Source organism: Stegastes partitus, unplaced genomic scaffold (assembly GCF_000690725.1).
Source record: "Stegastes partitus isolate 25-593 unplaced genomic scaffold, Stegastes_partitus-1.0.2 Scaffold484, whole genome shotgun sequence".
NCBI lineage: Eukaryota > Metazoa > Chordata > Actinopteri > Pomacentridae > Stegastes > Stegastes partitus.
Window position 1 is genome coordinate 121320 of NW_007578215.1, and position 21195 is coordinate 142514.

Consider the following 21195-nt stretch of genomic DNA (forward strand, 5'->3'; position numbering starts at 1 on the left):
GTAGGGAGTCTGATGAACAAGTTAAAGCTCAGATTTGGTTTAGTTTATTATTTTTGTATCATTACTGTTAATATGAGAGAATTTTTGTTGGTTCCAGTCGAGTCAGTCGTTCAGGTTGCACGGATGTTTTAATTTCCTACAGAACCATAACATGTCTGTAATAAGATACGTAAAGGGATTTTAGAACTGTATCATGATTTCAGGCTTAAAACAGGTCATTTTCTTTTAGACAGACCTTTGAACACTGAACATCCAATGATTCTTTCTAGTTTTACACTTTCTGGCTGATAAATGGTTTAAATAGTTAAAACGCTCCTGGAAGTAAAATGAGGTTTCTGTTTCATTTACAGCTTTATTCTGTCGATTATTGACCCCAGTTCTTGTCAAGTTAATTCATTTGATTACTAATTAACTACGTACAAAGATGTTAAATGCACTAATTATGAGCCACTTTGTGCAAAAAAAATCAGTTTCATCTTTTGTCTGAGGTCCTGCAGGTAAAACTGAAAAAAAAAGTGTTTCTGAAGATGCACAATCTTTATTTTTATTGGTAAAAAATGCAAGAGATTATTCTAAAACATTTATTCCTACATGTCCATATGTTGATCAGTTTTTGGAACTCCAACTAAACCAATCAGGATTTTTTGTCAGCAAATAAAAATAAAAAGATAATAATTGAGCTGTTTGTATTGTTGTTAATTATCAGTAACTTAAACCTTTAATTTATTGAAAATCTTCAGACATATTATTTAAAATCAAGTTGTTTCTCTTTTGGACGTCATTTAAGAACTCGGTCATGAAAACTCATTTACAGTTTGTTGATTAATGTTCATGTTGAACTAACGAACGAAGGAACTCGGAGGTTTTTTGAGCCTCAGCTACCTTTAAAAATGTGACGAGTGAAGGGAGGAAAAAGGATGAACAGCCGAGGCTTCAAGGAGGTTTAAATAAAAAATAAAAACCTGCCTCCTGCTGCAGATTGTCAGTCACTGTGAGGTTTGAAACTCCGACAAAGAAACTTTGGGAGCCGAGGTGGGAACAGAGGATGCTCTTTTTGCGTGACGAAGCCTGTTGAGTTTGACGGCTCACACTTTGTCGCGTTCACGCTCAACATTCATTCATCGGCGTTCACACGTCGGGGACAGACCGTCTTTGTGTTGTTGTTGTTGTTGTTGTTGTTGTTGTTGTTCACTTCGCTGCCTTGCTCAAGGACAGTCATCGCTGACGGATGTGAAAGTGTGACTCAGTTCCCGAGAGAAGTTTGTGATCTGTAACTCTGATGCTGTCGTCGTCTTCAGGCGCTGCAGGCTCTCGGCTTCGTGCTCGGCGGCGACGGCGACGTGGACTCGCTGAGCGCCGACGAGAAGTCGGACGGCGAGGGGAAGAACGACCGGATGTCCAGCAGCTCCAGCTCCACCTCCATCACCTCCTCCACGGACACGCAGGAGGTGAGGAAACGCACACGCAGACACACAAACGTCGGCGACAGATGAACCGTCGTCCTGCCAAAAACACAAAGTTGTTTTTCTGTCGACGCCGTTGTTTTGTGTCTTTGACGCTTCTTCTGTCCTCGAGAAATCTCAAACAGGAATCTCTGCTCTGTGTTTAATGTGATTATACTCTAGGCTTGTAGCAAAGGTGGTTCATGATCTCAGAATGTGTAGGAACGATCTTTGGCATCTGAAACTCACATTAATATGTGCAATATTTTAGGAATTACGTTTCTTTTTTTTCCCCTGGGAAACAGTTTTACCTGCAGAAGATCCAAAAAAAGACGAGATCACAGATTGTTTGGTGCAAAGTGACTCAAGACAACACCTACATGTAATGATCCTGTTGGGTCATTCTGTTTTAACTCAGCGAAGGTGGTTCATGAGCTCAGAATCTGTAAGAACTTGATCTGAAACTGACATCTGCCCATTGTTTAGCTGAAATTCCAACATTTTCACAATTTTTCACCCAATAGAAAGGTTCAATAAATCAATTGTGAGTTGGAAATTGAGCGAGATGCCACTTTCAGACGTCCATATCTCTTGAAGTATACGTCCTGGAGTCTCCACATGTTCAGGAGATGTTCAGAAGGTTGTGGTGAACAGAGAGAATGCAGCAAATTCTGGAAATCAAGACTCAGTGTTTTGCTTAAGAGCTTCCAAATTCAGGACTTTTTCAAAAATCAAGTGACTTGTCCAAAAATGTGGATCTCTTTGATCAATGTTTTTGTGAGAATAACATCTGAATGAGATCACTGATGCTTAGAAAGCTTTTATATGTTGGTAGAAATGGCAGTGATGGCCGATCACGGGTAAAAAAGTCATTAATTTCCAATTGACCAGATGATATGTTGAATGATGGGGGGGCTGATGACATTTAGGACAGGAAGAGATGGAAGGATCATCTACTGGTGCTCCAAGTTTCAAAAATTCCTCCATTATGCCATAAAAAAAACCTTCGTTTTTACGTTTCATGTTCAGACGCCAACCCCAGCCACCACTCTCCATTTAATAACAACAGTCAGGAGCAGAATGGTTTTAACATAAAGATGGAAGGATGTTGAGACTTGGCCCACCAGTACATGATCCTTCCATCTCTTCCTGTCCTGAGTACCATCAGCCTGCCCATGATCCAACATGTCCATTTGGAAACTCATTAACTTTTACACCTGTGCCAACTCTGATCGGCCATAACTCCCATTTCTACAAACACAGGACAGCTTTCTAACCATTGTTGGTGTCATTCAGACGTTATTCTCACAATAACATTGATCAAATAGATCCTCTGTGGTAGAGATGTGTTTGTCCTCCTTTTTTGAAAATCCACTTTTTTCTCAATTTTTAAACAAAATCATGAATTTGGAAGCTCTCAAGCAAAGAATTGAGTCTTGATTTCCAGAATGTGCTGCCTTCTGTCCGTTCACAACCTTCTGAACATCTCCTGATCATGTGGAGACTCCAGGACGTATACTTCAGGAGATATGGACGTCTGAAAGTGGCATCTCGCTCAATTTCCAACTCGCGAGAGATGATTTGTTGAGAATTTCCATTGGGGTAAAAGATAGTGAAAATGTTGGAATTTCAGCTAAACAATGGGCAGATGTCAGTTTCAGATCAAGTTCCTACAAATTCTGAGCTCATGAACCACCTTCGCTGAGCTGACACTGAATGACCCAACAGGATCATTACATGTAGGTGTTGTCTTGAGTCACTTTGCACCAAACAATCTGTGATCTCGTCTTCTGGTTGATCTTCTGCGGGTAAAACTGAGCTTCACCCAGAAAACAAATAACGTAGTTCCTAAAATACTGCACATATTAATCCATGTTTTTATAGAATTTACATTGGTTTAAACCTGCAGCCTCTTGAATCAAGTCTCTGCAACATCAGAAAACCATCTATTTAGATCAAACTCTTGTCTTCAGCAGAGATCAATCTGACATTAGAACATCTCATTTTACTCTTTTTATAGTCATCTTTCCTGTTAATTAGTGACGTTCTAAACAATATTGCGCTGTACTGAAACTACACGTAGATGTCAGATGATTGTTTCTGGTTTTGCAGATAAACTGTTTAATTTTAGTGACTTTTTTTTTTTTAAGGATAACACACCTTTAAAACTCTCCTGGAAGTAAAATTAGGTTTCTGTTTTGGTCCCGGTTCCTGTCAAATGAATTACTAATATCATGTGCGATATTGGGCCGTAATATAACGACATGTAGACGTTGTTTTCACACGCTAAACGCACTAATTAGGAGTCACTTTGCACCAAAAAATCTGTTTAACCTCGTCGTCTTTCTGCAGGTAAAACTTTATCAAGAAAAAAAATGCTAAAATACTGCATGTCATAATATGTATGTTACAGATTTTCAAAAAGAGGTTCATAAATACATTTAGGAATCATAACATCCTACACATACATAGTTATTTATTCTGATTTAAGGTCAGTTTTGTAAACTCTTGATATATTTTCCTCTGTTTTTGACAAGAAATACAACCAAATAATCATATTTTGGTCACGTATGTTTGTCTGTTTTCTCTGATTTTAGTATTCGCTGAAAAGAAGCTGATTTCCACTGAGACATGAACATGCAGGCAGCGCAGCGGTTCTAATAAAGTAATAAGTTAATGTGAGATTATCAAGTTGTGAGGGTTTAACGCTGCTTTTCAGATATCTTTCATGTCGTTTTCTATCACAGGCCTTTCAAATTGTCTCTTTGTTGTTCGAGTGCCAGACGACAAAGAGACTGAAACCAAGAGAATCAAATGATTAAAACTGATTTGATGTAAATTTGAGAACAAGTCTGGTGCCAACAGGAGTGAACGTTATTCACACTTTAATGGTTATTGGTTCCTTTTGTTGTTTTTTTAAGAGAAAAAATTACACAAACGGAACCATTTCTCTCTTTTCTTTAAAAAAAAATTGCTGCACTTTAACTCGTCACTTTTTAGTAAAAAAAAAAAAAAAATCAATGCAGAGCAGAAAAAAGCACTTCTTCTAAAAAAGGTGACAATAAAGCAGGATGGAGTCTTTAACAAAACAAACATTTTATTTTACATCTCAGCCTCTCGTCCACATGAAAACTGTGTTTTGGGTCCTTTAACTGACATGTTTTCTTTCATTTTAACGTATTTTTTAAATGTCAAATGCCTGAAACAACCAACAATGGTATTTATACATAAAAGCTGCTTTCTTTACTTGCAGCTACACATTTACAGCTTCACTTTTCTGCACAAACTGAAGCTAAAATTTCGGAATTTTCTGTTTATTATATGACAGAATTTGACTAAATCTGCACTTTAAAATCCACAGAAACATGAAAGGACAGAACGTTCTTCTTTGGTGTTTGATGTGTCGGTGGTGGACAGATTTTATTTTCATTTGAAGACGATATCTGCTCAGAAAAAAAGAAAAAAACATCCGCGTTAAAGCGAACAAAGGTGCTGTGAAGGAACTCTATAAATAGGAAGTGTGTTGTCTTAATCTCTCCAGTGCTGACAGCAGAACTGATAACGGCTTATTGATCCTTCAGTCTTTAATCATTCAGACCTGGAGCCTCTTTAATACCAGGTTTCAGGATCCGTCTCTGGGCCGCACAATTAATTAAACATCAATCGCAGCCCTGATTCTGGCCTAAATGGACACGATGACTGCAGTACGGACGTTTAAAATTCATTTAGAAAGCTGATAAAACGGTTTCAAGTGAGGCACATCGTCTTGTGTCGCTGTTTTCAGATCATTTTTGGTCAAAGCGGAGACTAGAAGCTTCTCTGTGCAGCTAGCTTCTAGCGTAGCCTGCGTGGGAGGCGTTCAGGGAACATCTGTAAATTGTAGCGTCTGTCAATAAGCAGATAAATTTAGATTTTGCGTCGAGGAATTAAACTGAATTCAGGCAGCAAATATTTGCATTAATGAACACAACATGGAATAAAAGCAGTGCTGTTGAATTAAATGTGAAAGTGCGATGTGGCAAATATTCTAATTCCGATAGTTATCGAGCAGTTATCAGATCATTTTTTGGGCCTTTTACTCTCACAATAGTCCCCATTTTTGCCCAGTTAGTTAGTGTCATTAAATACAGTATTGAGCTGTAATAAAACATGTTGCTGTTCCCAAACATCCACTAATTCTGAGCCACTTTGCACCGAACAGTCTCTGTAATTTTGTCCTTTTTTTCTGAAGTTCTGCAGGTAAAACTGAGAATCCCCCCAAAAAATGTATTTGCTAACATACGTGCATGAAAATCTTGGTTTTAGTGGAATTTTTTCGGAAAAAGGCAAAGAAATAAATATAAGAACTAAACTAGAGCGTCTCAAAAAACGTGCTATTTCCCATTAGTTGTTTAAGTAAAATGTAATATATGCTTGACTCGTGACACATAAACGGATGTGTTTTAAACTATGTCTTATTGAAATAAAGTTAAAGTTATTGATTGACACAGACACACTAACCACATTCTGTCAGGTTTAGTGTTTTTACTCTCTGTAGGACTAACACCTGATGCCGCTGAGCTCCGACCAGTCCTATACGACCAAAGTGAATCTGATTTCCTCCCTGTCCAGTCCAGAGCTCCGGGTCCGATCCTGACGGCGGGCGGTAAAAACCCGGTGATGGAGCTGAACGAGAAGCGCCGAGGCCTCAAGTACGAGCTGATCTCGGAGAGCGGCAGCAGCTACGACAAACGCTTCATCATCGAGGTACGAAAACGCCTGAAGCATCTGCAAACGGCGGCAAAGACGGTGAACACGGAACCAGTTGAAATCCTGTAAAACCAGTTTACGGTTTCAGGCTAATAAAATCACCAATCAGGTTTGAGCTGTTTAAGTTGCTCAACAGCTAAATGAGTTAGTTTTTAATATCTTCAGCTCGATTACAGCTGCATGCTCGTTTTTTGGTTTTAAAATACCAAAAAGGAAAAGTAGATGCTACTTTCCAGTAAAAAAAAAAAAAAGATTATTTCAGGGGTTAAAAGTTTAAACATTGTGGTTAAAACCCTTTTAATGATATTTATGGTGTGATTTTACATTAGAAATGTACATATTAAGGATTAAAACGCTACAAAAAAATAAAGTATAACTTAGCGTGACTATGATGCATAACAAAGCTTAGATCCTACTTTTATTTAATTATTTATGGAGATTAACCTTAGTAGTGTCATAACAAGAGCCCCTGGTAAGATTAATTATGGAGCTTAACCTAACTAAATACTACGGTCAGGACCCGACAGTGTCGTTAATAATGAAGATGAAGTTTTGACTCACAACAAATCCAAGGATTCCCTGGAAGCCCTGCAGGCGAGATTTGTTTTTTATTGTGTTTTTCTTTTGTTGTACATTGTACAACATTTTTAAATCTATATATATAGGCCAGAACGTTCGTTGTTCACCTCTTGATGTCGGTCTTTGTGGATCTGAAGTGTTTTTCGGATCGTTTTCTTGTTGCAGAAGTCGACTTCTTTCTGTCCTCAGCAAGTTGTCTTTTACAGAAGCTGTGATGTTTTGAATTTGCAGCTAATCGGTTGAATCAATCCTCGTGTTCCTGGCTTTACATGATTAGAAAACCCTAACGGATGCAGGTCAGAGGAGGTCTTGTAGATTAGCTGCAGGACCTGGTTTACTGTTTCATAAGACGGAGTTACAGGTGTGTTTGCTGTCCGCCCATAAATCAAGCGCACCTCCCTAAGCTAGGCATTTCCAGCAACTTTATATAAAGTGATTATTTTTCGGCTGTTTAATTTACAATTTAGGTAAAATGCTGTTTATGTCTTCTTCAAATTACTAATTTAACTGAACCGATTTTGCGTAAACATCAAGTGACAAAAGGACAAAAACAGTTTCATCAGCATTTTGAAAAACTTCCGCTGTACTTCATTCATTCATTTTAACAAACAATCACTTATTCATTGTTAACACAGCCAACTATTAGTTATCGCATTTGTTTAACAAAATAGCAACAAAAAAATAGCATTTGCATTTCGATAGAGCCTGTCCTTGCTAGTTTTGTCTGAGCAGAAGCAAACGTTTTTAAAATATAACAACAAAATAAGTTTCCACTTCATATTCTGTTGATCAGCCAGTTGATTAATCGGTTAATATCGCAGCTCGAGTTAGCACGCTAACATGTTAACAACTACATGTGTGAAACACCGGCTAATTAGCATTGTTGCTGTTTGTATGTTGGTTTGCTGCTATTAGCATGTAGCTAGCATCAAAGAGCTGCTAGCTGCTATTTTGTTGGGCCAATTTTAAATTAAAATATTATTTAATTGCTAACAATCAGTTATTATCATGGACAACTATTAGATAAGAATAAAACAAACTGGATCCCCAGCTTTGACAGATATTGTCATTTGAGCAACAATTTGCGCAACAACATGTCTGGAGAGTACGAGCTGTGAGCTAACCGAGACCACCTTGAACGACAACAACGCTCTGATTCCTGCATTCGTCTTTCTTTCAGTATTTAATTGTTGGACCTCCTGTCTTTTCTTCGTTTACTGCGACAGGTGGAGGTGGACAAGCAGGTATTTCGGGGGACGGGTCCTAATAAGAAAGTAGCCAAAGCTAGCGCCGCGTTAGCCGCCCTGAACAGCTTGTTCTCCGGATCCAAGTCCGCGACCAACAAGAAGAAACGACCCAACCCTCCAGTAAGAAAAAAACACAATGTCTGAACGACAACAGTACAGTTCACATGTTTAAAGGCATTGTATTTGTGTGAATGAACAATAAATAAACTAACATCATAAATAAGGACAAACCAACTGGAAACGGGCGGCAATGAATACATGTAAGATGTTCTGGTGTTGAGAGAAGGTTTGTCAGAGTCACTCCATGAAAAATTATTCTGTGTCCAACTGACCTCAGAATCAGCTGATTCTTTATCCACAGTAACTTATTGTAGTTTATTTAATGAATTTATGTCTTGCTTTTCTCGTTTTGTGTCGTTTAGTTGTTGTTTAGTGTGAAGTTTTGATGGTTTCATGTGTCTCTGAGACAGTTTTAGTCTCTTTGTAGCATGACGTGACATGAAACTATGATACATCCCATAATATCGATGCTTAAAGTTGATTTAAAAAAAATTTGAAAAATTGAAAATTAACAAAAATCAGATCCAGTGTTCAGGCTGTGACACCTGGATGGATGTAAAACTGATCTGGTGTCAGTTTTTACCAGATGTGTTTTCATCCTAACATGTCATGTGTCTGTCTGCTGGACTGATGAAGTTCTGAAGCTCAGAAATGATGGAAAAAGTCAAAAAAAAAAAGTGTGAAATTCTGACCTTTGAAGGCTTGAAACTGAAAATATTCTTAGTATGAAGGTATAATTATGCACGGCTTCACTAAATATATTAAAGCTACAATCAGAAATAAACCAGCTGATTGTGAGGAGGTCTCGGTGGGACGTTTTTCCAGATGTGGTTGATTTTATGTGTAAGTCATGTAAGCAGCTTCAACAGACGAGTCCAAAATAACTTTCCCATGCTGCTGTTGTAACCCTGAAATCAAACTTCATGTCCAGTTCTGACCCAGTCTGTGTCTGTGCAGCCAAAGCGACCCGTGGCCTCGGTGCTGACCCTCCCGGCCCTCGCTGCCAGACCTCCGCGGGTCCCGGTGATCCCCAGAGCTCCGTACATCAGCACCCCGCCCACACATGGATACATCCCGCCAGGTAAGGCACACCTGGAGGAATGCTGCGGGTTAGATACAGCCGCTCTACATGTGATCCGTCAGCAAATAATAGTGAAGCGTAATCAGAAGACTCGCAGTGGGAATCCTCCCCATTGATCCAGCAGCTGGTGTTGGTCCGGTTCTAACGCTCTGCAGATCATTATTCATTTTAAAAGGGCAGCAGAGTCCAGCTGAGCACAGCTGCTCCTCCTGGCTGTGACGGTGGAGCTGCGGCTGGATGTATAGTTATTATATTCGGACTTTAGCTGCTGCTGTGGTGCTCCTATAACAGATGTGTTTGTTTAGAAGTTCGGGGATACAGAAAAACTATGGCTGCACACCAACGCTGCATGTAGTCAGAGCTACAAACATCACAGACTAATGTGCTGCAGCCCGAATCGTCACTGAGGCCGTGTTTTTGTATGATTGTGAAGCAAACTTTTGCAATGCTGCATAAAATAATAAAAGTTAAATTAGTTTTTTGTGCATTAGCTGCTCTGGTAATAAACTGGGCTGCATAGTGTTTTCAGAAGGTGGCGCTGTAGACTACATCAGACATGACAAAACCAAACTGCATGTGGTTTTCTGCAGCAATCAGGACAAACTGCATCATCATAATAAACTGTCATCGTCATGTCTGTGCACTTTTTAGCAGCTCGAACTTATTTACAGTCACGCGAAACACCAAAACTGTGTAGAGGAGCATGCTAGCTTGCAAACTGTGAAATCCGACAAAAGCAGCAGTCCAATCCGGTGTGGTTTGGTATACTGCTACGTATTGGCACATACTAAAGGTACTTCTGTCTGACTATATAGGGTAGTGGAGGATGTTGGAACACAACCTAGTTGTTTGCTACTCGCTAAAGAGAAAAACACAAAATAAAGAAAGAAACAAAACTTTGTCAACAAGGCAAAAAACTGAGAGAAGTCTTGAGGAAAGTTGTAATGAATGTTTCATGTGAGCTGCTGTTGTCTATATTTCATCCTGTCTGAAGTCTCTAGAAGCAGAAACCGCTGATTAGTCGTGTGTTAAACATTCGCTACGTCAGAACTTGTTAAAAAAAAGAAGCTGTTTTCCTTCAGGTTCATTTACTCTATTTTGAAAAAACTCAGACACCACCTCAAGCAAGCATAGAAGCTACATTGTTTTGTATTTTTTCAGATTTTGCCTTTTCTCCTGCAATAGTTTAAAATGTGCATAAAAATACGTTTTGGAAGCTAACGGCTAGTACCAGTCACAGCTATGAGTGTCTCTGCAGCAGTCAGTAAAAGAGCTGCTGAACCAGCTCCCTCAGATTTCTTTATTAATGCAGTCCTGCAGACCTGTGCCTGACAGACACAGCTGAGGGTGCAACGGCTCCCAGTAGACCACATGATACTGTATTACAGTGCAGCTCAGACATTAGCTTTTGATGGCTGTAACTCTGTTTGCAGCAGTAGTTGTGCTGTTGAAGCGTAGACTTGAAGCTGCAGTATTCCTGGACTCCTAAATAAAGCCACAAAAAAACGCAGATGTGCTCACAACCAGCAGCTGGATGTTATCGGGGATCGAACTTTTAAAATGAGTTAAGAGGAATAAATGCATCAAGTGTCACATCATCTCTATTTTCTGTAGCATCCTGCAGTGTGTTTCCCTAAATTGGACTGGATCAGACAGAACATAACGCAAAGTAGGCCTCTAAAGGTTCTTGTGTTAACCTTCAAGGGGTTCCATTAGCTTTAGCTTGGTGAACATATTAAAATGGCATCTGAGTAGAAACAAAGCTCACGTTGAACAATTGGAGACAGAAAATCGTTGACAGAAGCCATGTCTTTGATGTGGCACTGAGGACAAAGGATTATACATATGTACGTACATTAACTGCACTGTGGGGCAATTAGTGTCACATGAAAGGGCATAAACTGTCCGTAGAGGGACCTCAGGACTGCACTGTAAGTAGCTGATAAGTGGTGAAGTAGACCACCTCCTCAGTGATAGTTCCAGTCAGCCTTCGTTAGTCAAACTATGTCCACTGTTCAGATTTAGATAACTTGCTGGTTCTCTGGAGTTCTTCTGTCTGTGTTTGCCCATTGTGCAAGCCTGTACATCACTGTGTTTGTGTTCTGGTGACGGTTTTTCCAGTGTTTGTTTAGATTCTCAGTCATCCAGGTCCTGGTAATTCGAAATGCTTCAGTGGAAGACAACTAGACTTCTTTTTGTTTCTTGTAGACATGTCCCTTCTTGCCCAAGAGGGTTCCTTCTAACTGCCCAACTTGCATGATAAGTTGTGATGGGGGTGGAATGATACGGGATGCCAGGAATGCACTGCATGTGGTTAATAGGTGGTGTTGTAGACCAACTTCCCAAGCTTTCTTCACTCGTCTCTCAAACAGCCAAACACAAGTTAAGCAATGTTGTATCTGACACAGGAAGGAGGACATGTATATATATATATATATGTCTATAGATAGATAGATAGATAGATAGATAGATAGATAGATAGATAGATAGATAGATAGATAGATAGATAGATAGATAGATATAACTGGAACAGTCATCTCTAAACACCCAACAGCCACATACAGTACAGTCCTGACATCCCTCCCCCCCGAGGCATTTAGCATTACCATGAGCTCGATGACTGAGAATGTACACCGACTTCCTTATGTTCATGGAGTATCTGAAGAACTCAGGAGGACATTGACCAAACACTGTATCCTTGTGCGCTTGAATTCAAACACATGCTAAGGCAGATGCTTGTCCACCCAAAGGACAAAACATCTGAGCACAAGTAGAGCAGTGTAGTATGCATAATTCAATGCAGCAAGGACTGCAGACCTGTATGTTTCAAAGAAAAAAAGCACATGGCATAACACGGGAGAATTAGGTCTGGATTTAGCAGTCCACCTGCATCTGAAAGACAAGGTAGACTCGTCTGAGGACAACGATGTCCACATTTCGGCCAGAAGAAAACCGAAGGAAGACTCAGAATGCTGTCCTGGTATCCCTAAAAAGACAACCTAACTTCCATTCACACCTCAAAAAAAGGAAAACTTAAGAATCTGGGCAACATCACCTACAAGCCTTTAAGATCAGTGGTAAAACATTTTCAAGAAACAAGTCAATTCGCCTTTGTTTTAGCTTTTAGGTACGTCATGCCCCCGTTGTTGGCTTGGGAGATGTGAATAGCTTACACTGAAGACGATTGAAATTTTGAATATGATCTGCCTTTCTTTGAAATCAAACAAGTTACATCATTCAGGTTGCTATGTGTCTTTCAGGTCTGTTGCTTCTCAGTCATCCAGGTCATGCTAATCCTTGGAGCTTTAGTAGACAGCTTCTCTTTTAGGTTCTTAAAGACATTTTACTTCACATCCAAGAGAGGTGAAGCGGCATCTTCAGGAACTTAAAGAGAAGTCCAGTTGTTTTCTACTGAAGCTCCAAGGATTGTATGTTTTTTAATTCTTCAGTTTCAGCACAGCTAACACGCTAGCCCAGTTGTATCTCCTGTTTCCCGACCTGCTATCTGGTAGTCCTCAATGTCATTCCGCCTGTTTAGGGATTGGCCAACCCATGGATGGACTCCAACTATACCATCTTGAACTACACCTAGAAATGGTAGCCATTGTTGTGCCCTCACTAAAGTCTGCCTGTTGCTAGCTGCAGTCCAAGAGAGTCTCTCGAGAGGCTGCTGAATTAGCGACAACGACTTGGACAGTCTGTAGGTAGGGCAACACCAGACAAGACGAGTCAGGGCTGTCTGGTTAGCAGTGATGTCAAGACAGCCGAGATGCAAAGATCTGTGAGTTAGCCCTGTAGGGTTGAGTTAAACAAAATCTGTGGAGCGAACTGTGATTCTGCCCTAAAAGATCTTCCACCTGGACAACTGAGAATCCTCACAGATTTACCATCTTTTTTCTCCTTCCACAGGTTTTGGTGCACCTTATGGTTACAGCCCTGCAGGCGCCCTCCCTGCTTACAGTAAGCTTCCACTTCTTTTATCCCATCAATTATCCATCCATTGTCCCTGTTCATCGCCAACATTTGAGTTTGTTTTTCTTCGCTCTTCCTCAGGTTTTCCCTCCAGAATGCCCTCAGTAGTTGTCCCAGTCATCCGAGTCCCCACAACATACCCCGTCACCCACCTGTACCCCTATTAGGACCCTCCCTCACCCATCTCACAGGAAATCACTTGTTAAAGGAATATCCTGGCTGTGTGTTCACAAAAAAACAACACCAGTTTCTGAGCATTAAATAAGGCAGAACTATTGTTGCACAGCATGTTCCCTCTGGGCCACAGCGGCAATCAGCGAGATCCATTTGGCTGTTAGAAAGTTGCGTTGGCCTCGTCTTTTGCTGTCCGTGTGAACACAGAGTTTGACAAATAAGCTCTTTGATCAGCAAACCGTTATGCAATGAAAAAAAAAAAAAAACAAGCTCAGCATTTAGTGAGCCGCAGTGTGTGAAAGACTGCTCAGGAAAATATTACAAAGTAGAGAGCAGAGTGTCTAGTGTCGGGTATTACATTTACAAGGGAAGTCATTAACCTCACAGCAACGGAAACACCAACCATTCGTCGAAATAAACAGCCACTGAATGGACCTAAAAAGGATTATTAGCCAGTCAAGGCTATAAAACATCCTCTGCAGGGAAACTAACCCAACAACCACTATAGAAAAGTAAAGACACTCAAAATTGCAGTCGCTATAAGGAGCAGGAAGCAGCCTCTGTGGTATAGCAACCACTAAATGTGCAATGTGGAAAACTGAATAAATAACATATTGAGGAAATGAAACACTGTTGATTTCCCTAAACTAAATATCCACCGTAACGACCCTATAGGGAAATAAAGCTGATATTAGTAGGATTACACAGCAAGAACAAAAAACATCTACACAGCATTCGTTGTAAATAAATAAACTATTTCACTAGAATGGACACTAAACAGTTTATTTCCCTGCAGTCATCATCAACATGTTAACTGCAGAGAACTTCAGATATTTTTAGCTGCTTAACATCCAAAGAAGGGAACTAAACCAATAAAACCAGTGCAGGGAACTAAATAAACCCACTAACCACAGATCAGCTATGAAATATCTCCAGTAGGGAACCAAAAAGAAAACACCCCCAAATCAATCAACTATTTCAAAGTATTGAAATAAATCAACAGCCACCTCAGGGAACCAGTTGAACACCAGCTGCACACTGACAACTAAAGAACCAATGTAGGGAACTAAACATACTTCACTTTGGACTAAAGAAAATAAATTCTAACAACTAGTCAACTATGGTTAGTCCATATTTTACAATGGTCACTGCCATACACCACTCACCTAATATATATTACAGGGATCTAAAACGAAAAGGAAAAAAAAAAGGAACGTCTTTTGAAGGGAACTAAGAACTTAGTACCCACCAGTAACCAACTACAACATTTCTAGCAGTTAAATAAACTTGATTTGGAACTAAGGGAACTAAATAAACATCTTTTAAATGGAACTTAAGAACTTGTCACCCATAATCAACAAGCTGCTGCATATCTACAGCACATGTCCAAAACGCAAACACCTGTAATACAGACATCTTCATATAAAGTATAGGGAACCAAAAGATCCAGGAAGTAAACATGCTTAGTTTCAAACTTAAAATTGTACAAACTAGGGAACTAAAAACAGAAAACCTTACTACCCACCATACAACAGCTACAAAATACCAATACACAGCAATAATAGATATCCAGACACTTTAGTAAATGAACACCAGCGGCACACAAACTACACAGCCAATGCAGGGAACTAAATCCCTGAAATAAATACACTTTAATAAGCACTAAGTAAAGTAAAATATAGAACCTGACGAATCAGAGAAGTTACAGTGACAAGCTTCTAAATGCCTCCAGTACAGAACCAAGAAGAAAAGTCCTGCCAGACACCAACGACCAGATACACAGAACTGGGAACTAAAATGTGAAGGAACTAAATGTACTTTGGTTGAATTAAAGATACTAAAATGTATAAAGAAACCAAGCAAGTAGCTCAATAAATATCCAGGAATTAAATACACTTTAATTTAAACTAAAGAAACAAAGATCTTCTTAAGGGAACTAAAAAAAAAAACACAAAAAAACCCCACAATACCCACCAAAAGCAAACTACTGAATATCTAGAACGAAAAGGAAAACATCTGCTATACACCAACAGCCAGACACACAACATGGAAAACAAAAAATCCAGAAGTAAACATAATTAGTTTTGCACTAAAGAGACTAAGACGTAGAAACTAGGGAACTAAATGAATAAATATCTTTTGAAGGGAAATAAAGAACTTCCTAACAGTTTACACCGACTAAAGAATATCTACTTTATTAAACCAGAATATCCAGGAATTAATGACAGTTTATTTTAAAGTAGGCAAACTGAAATGTGGGAACTAGTTGAACATTTTATGAAGGGAACTAAAGAACGTACAACCTGCCAGTAACAAACTATTGAATATCTACAGTATAGAACCAAAAAGGAAACACCTGGCAGAAAGATGCACAAAACTGGGAACTACAAAAAATCCAGGAAGTCAACATTCTTAGTTTTGAACAAAGAGAAACGAGGGAACTAAAACATAACAACCACCACAACTATGAAATAACTACAGCATGGAACCAAAGAGAGAACACGTGTTATACACCAACAGCTCAATAAATCCTGGATGTAAAAGTAAATCAATAAATTGGCAACCCCTTCAGGGAACTAAATGAACACCTGCACAGCAAAATAGCCAATGTAGGGAAGTAAATAAATGAACTTAAAAAATCAAAGCATCTCCTGCAGGAAAGTAAAAAAACTTAAAACAAACAAACATGAACAGTCCAGAATGAAACGGCCTCTTTAGGGAACCAGAAAGCAGCTACGAGCTAAACACAGTGTAGGGAACTAAACGTCCTCTTTAGTGTAACTAACTCAGCATCCATCATAGAAAATTCCTTGCAGGCAAACAAATAAATATTCTGTCGCTTTAGGGAACTAAAACATAAATTCTCCATAGACAATAAATGTGAGCTTTAGGGAACTACCTAAGACTGATGGGAGCTTATTTGTCAGCATGTTGACGATTCCTTTAACAATCTGTCATGGATGTGAACATGTGTTTTGTATTTTACTTTCTCTCTGTTTTCTATTGTTGTTTTAAGTTTTTCTGTTGAGAGAGAACAAAAAAAGCAGGTTTACACTAATCAGGTTTGCACTGAAAAACCTTTTTCCTCTCGTTTGGATATCGAACGTCCGAGTTTACAGTTTACCGTTGAGCCATTTTATTCTGTTTGTTTGTGTTGAGTTAAAATACTTTCTTTTCAGAAAGATATTTTATTTTGACCTGTTTGTAGGTGATATTGTTTTTAAATAAATGAATATTTTTCGCCAACCGCCGTCTAACTTGTTGTTTTCAGAACGAGTCTTGTCGTTATTTATTCGTTGCTAATCAGAAAATGCTGTTTGTGCATCAATCACCTTTATTTCCCAACATCGTCTGACAACGTTTCTGGATTTCTAAGTTGTTTTTGCACATTGACTCTGTTTACCTCATCAACTGTTTCATTTACTTCATTTTAAACTAAATCCTCATTCCTGATGTTTTATTTGTACGACTGATACTTTTTCCACCTCATGTGTCCACTGAGAAGCTCTCAACTCAAGCTTTCACTCTCAGTCGTCCAGATTGTGAGATATCTATTCTATATCTCTATTTCTATAAGTAATAATCTAAAGGTGTACTCACCAAGTTGGCTCCTGAGACCTGTGGGTGTCAGTAAAAAGACGGTGAGAAACACAAGCAGTCAGATGCTCAGGTTTTAAATAAACTTTAGCTTGACGCACACTGTTAAACATGTCAGCCATGAGTTACAGAATCAACTGCTGCTTACTGTTTCGTCTGCAGATCCTTCAAAAGCTCCACTTTTAAGGTCGTTTTGCAAATTTGACAACGTAAATATCCAAACAGAAAAATGTGTCACTTCACAGACTCATTATTCGTCATTATTTACACATTTCTGTCGACCAGTTAAAGGATTTAAAACACATTATGAATTTAAAACTACCAAAAAACCAACTATGCTAATCTTTTCATCTACTTTGGTAGATGCTCGTCTGGACGATATCAATATTGTGATTGATCTGAATCCTCTCTCCTTGCCGTAACGCACACAGGGATCACATTTCCTTCACCGAGGTCTTAAAAAGGTGATAAAACGCTTTAAATTCGATTTGCGCGCTCATATTGTGTTACTGTAGACGTGTGCTCACGGTCTGTGGACTCTTACAGACATTTAAACCTTCTGAACTCGTGTTACATTTTTACTCACTGTGGCCTTGTTTTTCCTTTTCTTTTTTTTGGTCCAAGTCTGGCAGCTCTGTGGAAACAGAACAACAAGACGGAGAGAACTAAAAAAATAAAGTCAAACAATTATACAGGTATATTTACATGAACCATAAAACGGAAAAACAGAATGTTATTAAAAACAGAAAAATTACGTTAAAAATAAAAATCTTTCAGGTGTTAACCAATATTTTGCCAATATTAAGGAAATAGTTCAGTCATAACGATGTACACAAAACTGCATGTTTTTGGGTTTTTTTTTTTAATTAAAAAATTTGACAAAAATTTAAAACCTGGAATCAACATATTCAACTTCTTTTTCAAGTGCCCACATGTTTTAGTAATCCTGAAATAAAACGGTGACTCTACATATATATTTAACATGTTTATATACTTAAAACACTGCCTACAGTTCAAACAAAATAAAAAAAATAAAAAATAAAACTAAATAAATAAAGAATGAGATAAAATGGTGACCAAAATAACAGAATTAAAAAAACAAAATAAAACTCGAAATAAAATTATTTTTAAAAACAAAATAAAACAGTGACGCTACAAATATTATTAACATGTTTTATACCTAAAACACTGCTTGCAGTTGACTAAAATTTAAAAAAAAAAATGAGGGGAAAATAAATAAAATATTAAAAAAATAAAATGTTGAGTGAAATAAAAACGGAAATACCTGAAACTAAAACAAAAAAACCAACTCAAAATGAAATAATAAAAAAAAATAAAATAAATAATGGAAAAATAAAACGGTGACTACAAATAATAAAAATTTAAAAATAGGGAAAACAAATTAAAATGGTGACCGCGATACCGAAATAAAAACTGAAATAACGGAAATTTTTTTAAAAAACAACCAAAAATAAAATAATTTTATTTCAAAAAACTGAGAAAAAAAACAAAAAACAAAATAAAACTCTACACATATTGCAAACACATTTTTATACTAAAACACTGCCTGCAGTTCAACCAAAACAAACGTTTTTAATTCCTTTTGAGTCAATCGTGGCTTCACGGCTGCGTTGTTTGTTTTTTACAGAATCTGGTTCTAACAAGATTTTTGTCGAATTTTTAAGTGGGACAAACAGACAAAAGCGTTTTTGATTCAATCTGACTGCGTTAACCTTAAATTTGGTAAATGTTTTAACAGACCTGTACGTCGAGGATTGTTTTAAAGTTTAAAATCTCATTACTCAGTCTGTTCAGAGGGCCACAGTTCCAGTAGCAACACTCTGATGAATGCAGCTTAACGTTCAACCTGCAGCCTGTTTCTCAGTGGCCACATTAAAGTGTCCCCTCCTGCCTTCATGTCCACAAAGTGCAGGACGAGTGTCGGCCGCTAACGAGCCCTTGTGTTCCCGTTAACCCTGCTTGGTGTCTCCTGTCCGTAGGCGGCCTGTACATCGACAGTGCCTATTACCAGCCGCAGACCATCGCCACACCGATAATCATCCACCTGGGCCCTCAGGATCTTTTCTGACCCCGACGACACTCCGAGAACCCGACTCGGCAAAAAAAAAAAAGACTTGCGGTTGATCCCCTCGCCCCTGTTCCTCCCGATTACGCCGTCTTCTCCTTCCACACCGGCTGCAACACTGAAAAGCAATATGGAAGAAGAAGAAGAAGAAGAAGAAGGCCGAGGCTCCGTTTCACCCAATACGACCACGAAGCAATACTCCTGCTGCTCCTACTGGCCATCAGCAACGTGACCGACTGTATGTACATACGACTACCTGTACATATGGATGTGTGTGTTTTCAATTTACATACATATATATATATATATATATATATACAAACATGTTAATAGATTTGAATATGTACAAGGCAGCAGCGGGTAAAGACACACATTTATAATCTATCTCTGAATGTAAATACAGTAGTGACTGACGTAGCTTTGTATCTAAAGCCGACATGATATCTATAAACACGTTTTACAGATTGTCTATAACGCTGTACTGGTATGTGGACGCTATTTAATCCTCTAATTAAACACATAGTAGGTTAACTAGTCATTTTCCAATTTGAAGACAGAACTGTTTCTGCGAAATCAGTGGTTCCCAACCTGTGGCTGGAGGACCCGCACAAGGTCGAAACTTGATTATTTTTTTTTTTCCGCCCCAAAACGGGATAATTTACCTCTCATGTTGACAAAACGTTGGGAAGCACTGGTTTAAACGGACGTAGACGGAGCAAAAAGATGTCAGCTAAGACTTATAATAGCTTCTTTTTTTTTTGGTGATATTTACGGATTCAAAGCCTTTATCACGGTATGTGTACTTTTATATCGCAGTTATGAAACAAGTATACATATGCGGTGCGATATAGTAAATACTAGAGATAATCAATTGAGAAACTGTTTATAGGTTTTAAATAACAAAGGAATGTCTTTTTTGGCTAATCTGGTAAAAAATGAATAAATATATTTCATCACAGTAAAGCAACTGTACGACACTTGGTCTTTCGTTTTTCATTAATACGAATTTAATTCCTCCATCGGACCGGTTCAGGATGTTTAAATACCTTTTCTCTTTATGTTTACATGTTAGTCGAGGTTTAAGCATCGAAAATTCAAACAAGGATTCTGCATATTGGTTTCTAAACAAATTCCACTCGTGCTAGTTTATGTATGTATTTAGCACCTATTAATAAACCTGTCTTCATTAATCCTGAGTTGTCTGATTAGCAGGTGAACTTATTCTAACAATCACTTTAATTTCTACAAAACACTTCACAAAGACCAGATTGAATTCTGTTTTTATTTTTAAATATTCCAAGAAACCATTGAAGAGACCACCGTCTGCGTTTGTGCTTCCTCTTTAGCACGTTAGCACGTTAGCTCGTTGTTTCTGCCGCTAACATTCATCTGTATAACTTCTCTGCTGCTTTCTCTGGATTATTTCACCACAAATCGTCAAACGTTTTGGACAGTTTTTCAAGCGTGAAATATGGATGTTTATAAAGGTGTTTGGGAAATTTTAGCTCGATGTGTCAAATGCTTCCCGAGACAAATGTTGTTTTTTAAAACTGCAATTCGAGGCTGTTTGAACGACGACATCTCAGAAACTATTACCGATAAAAACCTGAAATTTTCATGGTTATTTCTCATCATGTCATCGATTCAGAATCTGGACGAGTTGATTAAACGTTTTCTAATCATCTAATCAAATCAAAACAGTTTGAAACTTCAGAACTCGGTTCCATTTAAACCGACCATCGAGCACTATTTTAGTTTTTGTGGTACAACTTGTCAAATCTGCTCCATCAGCTATGAAAAGCCAACTTTATTTCCCATTTTTGCGACCAAATATGTCATGTTAAACATGTTTTATATGCTTAGTTTTGTATTATTGTGACCTGCAGCTACATGTGGCTCAGAAAACATCACTACTAGACGTCTGCGTTGTCTGATTTTTGGGTATTTTTATCACATTATACATTATTTGCTGCAGAAATATTATATTTCACCTCATTTCCAAAATCTTCTTCCACATGTAACTGGAGCTGCAGGGATCAATTAATCAACTAATTAATTGATCTCCAACTGTAACTGATAATTAAGTAATTTTTTAAGCAAATGAAAGTCTTATTTCTGTTTGCAGTGTCTTAAATGTGACAGCTTTCTGGTTTGTTTCCTCCTCTGTGACAAAAAAAAAAAAAACCATGAATATCTTTGATTTGTGGC

At 38.3% G+C, this 21195-nt stretch overlaps 1 protein-coding gene across 2 annotated transcripts in view; it reads left to right on the plus strand.

Annotated features, from left to right (window-relative positions):
- Positions 1-18990, plus strand: part of LOC103361048 (spermatid perinuclear RNA-binding protein-like) — a 60860-nt gene extending 41870 nt beyond the window's left edge. Inside the window, exons 11-16 of one of the 2 annotated variants that reach the window (XM_008287039.1) lie at positions 1299-1448; positions 6054-6188; positions 7997-8137; positions 9035-9158; positions 13068-13118; positions 18902-18990. In XM_008287039.1, the coding sequence (XP_008285261.1) occupies positions 1299-1448; positions 6054-6188; positions 7997-8137; positions 9035-9158; positions 13068-13118; positions 18902-18990 (690 nt within the window). Of the gene's footprint in view, positions 1-1298; positions 1449-6053; positions 6189-7996; positions 8138-9034; positions 9159-13067; positions 13119-13211; positions 14490-18901 lie in introns of those variants that run through there. The other variant, XM_008287038.1, reaches the window with a different exon arrangement.
- Positions 18991-21195: the final 2205 nt, after the last annotated feature.